The sequence below is a fragment of the Pristiophorus japonicus genome, chromosome 7, assembly GCF_044704955.1.
Source record: "Pristiophorus japonicus isolate sPriJap1 chromosome 7, sPriJap1.hap1, whole genome shotgun sequence".
NCBI classification, from domain to species: domain Eukaryota; kingdom Metazoa; phylum Chordata; class Chondrichthyes; family Pristiophoridae; genus Pristiophorus; species Pristiophorus japonicus.
In genome coordinates this window covers 12,966,210-12,972,542 of record NC_091983.1, presented here as the reverse complement: position 1 = coordinate 12,972,542, position 6,333 = coordinate 12,966,210, and the positions used below count along the sequence as shown (strand labels likewise).

Genomic DNA, 6,333 nt, shown 5'->3' with positions numbered 1-6,333 from the left:
CCAATCTCTTGTGCGGGAGTTTGTCAAAAGCCTTTTGAAATACACCACATCCACTGGTTCTCCCTTGTCCACTCTGCTAGTTACATCCTCAAAAAATTCCAGAAGATTCGTCAAGCATGATTTCCCTTTCATAAATCCATGCTGACTTGGACCGTGATCTTATTGAGTGGTGGAGCAGGCTCGAGGGGCCATGCGGACTACTCCTGCTCCGATTTCCAATGTTCAATCAACATAACACATGATCGTGTCATTATCACAATGTTGTTGGTGTGAGTTTGCTGTGTGCAAGTTGGCTACTGCGTTTCCCACAGTGCGACAGTGAGCACACTGCAAACGGCCCCTCCGCCCCGCAGGCTGGCGCGCGACCTCCGCTCCCGGACTCTCTCCACCCACCCCCCCCCCCCCCCCGGGGCGGAAGTGCGGCCTGACGGTGACTCTGGGGGCGGCTTCGATGATGGAACCTGCTCCGGGGGAAGCGGAGCTGCTGCGGGCTCTCGGGGAGCTGTCGGGGGCCGGCAGGGAGATCCTGGCCGCTGCCAGGGCGGAGAGTGGCGGAGGTGAGGGAGGGGGGTCCCGGGGTCCCGGTGGGGGGAGCGGGCCCGGCCTCGGCCTGTGGGCGGGGGAGCCGGTAACCTGCAGTTTGAGGTTTGAGACCTGCACTCCCGGCCCCCGGAGCCTGTTAGTGAGAGCAACCTGGAAATGTGAAACACCGGGAGCTGCAAGTACAGGGAGCGGTGCAGGCCGGACACCACTCTTCATATTCACAGGAGACTGCCCCCTCCCCGCCGCTCTTCCCCTCCCTCACCCTCTCACTGCCCCACTCCCTCTCCCCCTTCCTCTCACTCCCCCTCCCTCACCCTCTCACTGCCCCACTCCCTCTCCCCCTTCCTCTCACTCCCCCTCCCTCACCCTCTCACTGCCCCCCTCCTTCCTCTCACTCCCCCTCCCCTCCCTCCCTCTTCCCCCCCTCCCCTCCATCCCTCTTCCCCCCCTCCCCTCCATCCCTCTTCCCCCCCTCCCCTCCCTCCCTCTTCCCCCCCTCTACCCCCCTCCCCTCCCTCCCTCTTCCCCCCCCTCTACCCCCCCCTCCCCTCCCTCCCTTCCCCTCCCTCCCTCTTCCCCTCCCTCCCCTCCTTCCCTCTTCGCCTCCCTCCCCTCCCTCCCTCTTCGCCTCCCTCCCCTCCCTCCCTCTTCGCCTCCCTCCCCTCCCTCCCTCTTCGCCTCCCTCCCCTCCCTCCCTCTTCGCCTCCCTCCCCTCCCTCCCTCTTCGCCTCCCTCCCCTCCCTCCCTCTTCCCCTCCCTCCGCTCCCTCCCTCTTCCCCTCCCTCCGCTCCCTCCCTCTTCCCCTCCCTCCGCTCCCTCCCTCTTCCCCTCCCTCCCCTCCCTCCCTCTTCCCCTCCCTCCCCTCCCTCCCCTCCCTCCCTCTTCCCCTCCCTCCCCTCCCTCCCCTCTTCCCCCCCCTCCCCTCACTCCCTCTTCTCCCCCCCCCTCCCTCCCTCTTCCCCCCCTCCATCCCTCTTCCCCCCCTCCATCCCTCTTCCCCCCCCCTCCATCCCTCTTCCCCCCCCCTCCATCCCTCTTCCCCCCCCTCCATCCCTCTTCCCTCCCTCCATCCCTCTTCCCTCCCCTCCCTCCCTCTTCCCCTCCCTCCCCTCCCTCCCTCTTCCCCTCCCTCCCCCTCCCTCCCTCTTCCCCTCCCTCCCAATCCCTTCCTCTTCCCCCCCTCCCTCTTCCCCCCCTCCCTCTTCCCCCCCCCTCCCTCCCTCTTCACCCCCCTCACTCTTCCCCTCCCTCTTCCCCCCCTCACTCTTCCCCTCCCCCTCCCTCCCTCTCCCCCTCCCTCCCTTTTCCCCCCCTCCCTTTTCCCCCCCCTCCCTTTTCCCCCCCTCCCTTTTCCCCCCCTCCCTTTTCCCCCCCTCCCTCTTCCCCCCCCCTCCCTCTTCCCCCCCTCCCTCTTCCCCCCCTCCCTCTTCCCCCCCTCCCTCTTCCCCCCCTCCCACTTCCCCCCCTCCCTCTTCCCCCCCTCCCTCTTCCCCCCCTCCCTCTTCCCCCCCTCCCTCTTCCCCCCCTCCCTCTTCCACCCCTCCCTCTTCCCCCCCTCCCTCTTCCCCCCTCCCTCTTCCCCCCTCCCTCTTCCCCCCCTCCCTCTTCCCCCTCCCCCTCACTCCCTCTTCCCCCTCCCCCTCACTCCCTCTTTCCCCTCCCCCTCACTCCCTCTTTTCCCCTCCCCCTCACTCCCTCTTTCCCCGTCCCCCTCCCTCTTTCCCCTCCCCCTCCCTCTTTCCCCCTCCCCCATCCCTCTTTCCCCCTCCCCCATCCCTCTTTCCCCCTCCCCCATCCCTCTTTCCCCCTCCCCCATCCCTCTTTCCCCCTCCCCCATCCCTCTTTCCCCCTCCCCCATCCCTCTTTCCCCCTCCCCCATCCCTCTTTCCCCCTCCCCCATCCCTCTTCCCCCTCCCCCATCCCTCTTTCCCCCTCCCCCATCCCTCTTTCCCCCTCCCCCATCCCTCTTTCCCCCTCCCCCATCCCTCTTTCCCCCTCCCCCATCCCTCTTTCCCCCTCCCCATCCCTCTTTCCCCCTCCCCCATCCCTCTTTCCCCCTCCCCCATCCCTCTTTCCCTCCCACTACCCTCTTTCCCCCTCCCCTACCCTCTTTCCCCCTCCCCCTACCCTCTTTCCCCCTCCCCCTACCCTCTTTCCCCCTCCCCCTACCCTCTTTCCCTCTCCCCCTACCCTCTTCCCCTCTCCCCCTACCCTCTCCCCCACCCCCCTCCCTCCCTCGACCCCCCTCCCCTCCCTCTTCCCCCCTCCCCTCCCTCCTCCCCTCCCCTCCCCTTCCCCCCTCCCCTCCCCCCTCCCTCTTCCCCCTCCCCTCCCTCTTCCCCCCTCCCCTCCCTCTTCCCCCCCTCCCTCTTCCCCCCTCCCTCTTCCCCCCTCCCTCCTCCCCCCCTCCCTCTTCCCCCCCTCCCTCTTCCCCCCTCTTCCCTCCCTCCCTCTTCCCCCTCTACTCCCTCCCTCTTCCCTCTTCCCCCCCTCCCTCCCTCTTCCCCCCCTCCCTCCCTCTTCCCCCCTCCCTCCCTCTTCCCCCCTCCCTCCCTCTTCCCCCCTCCCTCCCTCTTCCCCCCCTCCCTCCCTCTTCCCCCCCTCCCTCCCTCTTCCCCCCCTCCCTCCCTCTTCCCCCCCTCCCTCCCTCTTCCCCCCCTCCCTCCCTCTTCCCCCACCCCCTCCCTCTTCCCCCACCCCCCTCCCTCCCTCTTCCCCCACCCCCCTCCCTCCCTCTTCCCCCACCCCCCTCCCTCCCTCTTCCCCCACCCCCCTCCCTCCCTCTTCCCCCACCCCCCTCCCTCCCTCTTCCCCCACCCCCCTCCCTCCCTCTTCCCCACCCCCCTCCCTCCCTCTTCCCCCACCCCCTCCCTCCCTCTTCCCCCACCCCCCTCCCTCCCTCTTCCCCCACCCCCCTCCCTCCCTCTTCCCCACCCCCCTCCCTCCCTCTTCCCCCACCCCCCTCCCTCCCTCTTCCCCACCCCCCTCCCTCCCTCTTCCCCACCCCCCTCCCTCCCTCTTCCCCCACCCCCCTCCCTCCCTCTTCCCCCACCCCCCTCCCTCCCTCTTCCCCCACCCCCTCCCTCCCTCTTCCCCCACAACCCCTCCCTCCCTCTTCCCCACACCCCTCCCTCCCTCTTCCCCCACCTCCTCCCTCCCTCTTCCCCACCTCCTCCCTCCCTCTTCCCCCACCCCCCTCCCTCCCTCTTCCCCCCACCCCCTCCCTCCCTCTTCCCCCACCCCCCCTCTTCCCCCACCCCACTCCCTCCCTCTTTCCCCACCCCACCTCCCTCCCTCTTCCCCCACCCCCCTCCCTCCCTCCACCCCCCTCCCACCTCCCTCCCTCTTCCCCCACCCCCCTCCCTCCCTCCACCCCCCTCCCCTCCCTCTTCCCCACCCCCCTCTCCCTCCCTCCCTCTTCCCCCTCTCTCTCTTCCTCCCCCTCCCTCTTCCTCCCCCTCCCTCTTCCTCCCCTCCCTCTTCCTCCCCCTCCCTCTTCCTCCCCCTCCCTCTTCCCCCCCTCCCTCTTCCCCCCCTCCCTCTTCCCCCCCTCCCTCTTCCCCCCTCCCTCTTCCCTCCCTCCCTCTTCCCCCCTCCCTCTTCCCCCCCTCCCTCTTCCAACCCTCCCTCTTCCCCCCCCCTCCCTCTTCCCCCCCTCCCTCTTCCCCCCCCTCCCTCTTCCCCCCTCCCTCTCCCCCCCCTCCCTCTTCCCCCCCCTCCACCTTTCCCCCCTCTCTCTTCCCCCCTCTTCACCCCCCGCTCCCTCCCTCGCTCCCTCCCTCTTCCCCCTCTACTCCCTCCCTCTTCCTCCCTCCCTCTTCCCCCCCCTCCCTCTTCCTCCCTCCCTCTTCCCCCCCCCTCCCTCCCTCTTCCCCCCCCTCCCTCCCTCTTCCCCCCCTCCCTCCCTCTTCCCCCCCCCTCCCTCCCTCTTCCCCCCCTCCCTCCCTCTTCCCCACCCCCCTCCCTCCCTCTTCCCCCACCCCCCTCCCTCCCTCTTTCCCCCCACCCCCCTCCTCCCTCTTCCCCCACCCCCCTCCCTCCCTCTTCCCCCACCCCCCTCCCTCCCTCTTCCCCCACCCCCCTCCCTCCCTCTTCCCCCACCCCCCGCCCTCCCTCTTCCCCCACCCCCCGCCCTCCCTCTTCCCCCACCCCCCTCCCTCCCTCTTCCCCCACCCCCCTCCCTCCCTCTTCCCCCACCCCCTCCCTCCCTCTTCCCCCACCCCCCGCCCTCCCTCTTCCCCCACCCCCCTCCCTCCCTCTTCCCCCACCCCCCTCCCTCCCTCTTCCCCCACCCCCCTCCCTCCCTCTTCCCCCACCCCCCTCCCTCCCTCTTCCCCCACCCCCCTCCCTCCCTCTTCCCCCACCCCCCTCCCTCCCTCTTCCCCCACCCCCCTCCCTCCCTCTTCCCCCACCCCCCTCCCTCCCTCTTCCCCCACCCCCCTCCCTCCCTCTTCCCCCACCCCCCTCCCTCCCTCTTCCCCCACCCCCTCCCTCCCTCTTCCCCCACCCCCCTCCCTCCCTCTTCCCCCACCCCCCTCCCTCCCTCTTCCCCCACCCCCCTCCCTCCCTCTTCCCCCACCCCCCTCCCTCCCTCTTCCCCCACCCCCCTCCCTCCCTCTTCCCCCACCCCCCTCCCTCCCTCTTCCCCCACCCCCCCTCCCTCCCTCTTCCCCCACCCCCCTCCCTCCCTCTTCCCCCACCCCCCTCCCTCCCTCTTCCCCCCACCCCCCTCCTCCCTCTTCCCCCACCCCCCTCCCTCCCTCTTCCCCCACCCCCCTCCCTCCCTCTTCCCCCACCCCCCTCCCTCCCTCTTCCACACCCCCCTCCCTCCCTCTTCCCACACCCCACTCCCTCCCTCTTCCCCACCCCCACTCCCTCCCTCTTCCCCCACCCCCACTCCCTCCCTCTTCCCCCCACCCCCTCCCCTCCCTCTCTCCCCCACCCCCTCCCTCCCTCTTCCCCCACCCCCCTCCCTCCCTCTTCCCCCCACCCCCCTCCCTCCCTCTTCCCCCACCCCCCCTCCCTCCCTCTTCCCCCCACCCCCCTCCCTCCCTCTTCCCCCACCCCCCTCCCTCCCTCTTCCCCCACCCCCCTCCCTCCCTCTTCCCCCACCCCCTCCCTCCCTCTTCCCCCACCCCCTCCCTCCCTCTTCCCCCACCCCCCTCCCTCCCTCTTCCCCCACCCCCCTCCCTCCCTCTTCCCCCACCCCCCTCCCTCCCTCTTCCCCACCCCCCTCCCTCCCTCTTCCCCCACCCCCCTCCCTCCCTCTTCCCCCACCCCCCTCCCTCCCTCTTCCCCCACCCCCCTCCCTCCCTCTTCCCCCACCCCCCTCCCTCCCTCTTCCCCCACCCCCTCCCTCCCTCTTCCCCCACCCCCCTCCCTCCCTCTTCCCCCACCCCCCTCCCTCCCTCTTCCCCCACCCCCCTCCCTCCCTCTTCCCCCACCCCCCTCCCTCCCTCTTCCCCCACCCCCCTCCCTCCCTCTTCCCCCACCCCCCTCCCTCCCTCTTCCCCCACCCCCCTCCCTCCCTCTTCCCCCACCCCCCCTCCCTCCCTCTTCCCCCACCCCCCTCCCTCCCTCTTCCCCCACCCCCCTCCCTCCCTCTTCCCCCACCCCCCTCCCTCCCTCTTCCCCCACCCCCCTCCCTCCCTCTTTCCCCCACCCCCCTCCCTCCCTCTTCCCCCACCCCCCTCCCTCCCTCTTCCCCCACCCCCCTCCCTCCCTCTTCCCCCACCCCCCTCCTCCCTCTTCCACCACCCCCCTCTCCCCCCCTCCCCCCTCCCTCTTCCC

General features: G+C 70.9%; 1 protein-coding gene across 2 annotated transcripts in view; it reads left to right on the top strand.

The window, feature by feature from the left end:
* The first annotated feature begins 352 nt into the window (after positions 1–352).
* The window catches only part of selenol (selenoprotein L), a 38,858-nt gene continuing 32,877 nt past the window's right edge, over positions 353–6,333 (top strand). Inside the window, exon 1 of one of the 2 annotated variants that reach the window (XM_070884325.1) lies at positions 353–557. In XM_070884325.1, coding sequence (XP_070740426.1) covers positions 452–557 — 106 coding nt within the window. In that variant the 5' untranslated portion in view covers positions 353–451. The remainder of the gene's footprint in view (positions 558–6,333) is intronic. The other variant, XM_070884324.1, reaches the window with a different exon arrangement.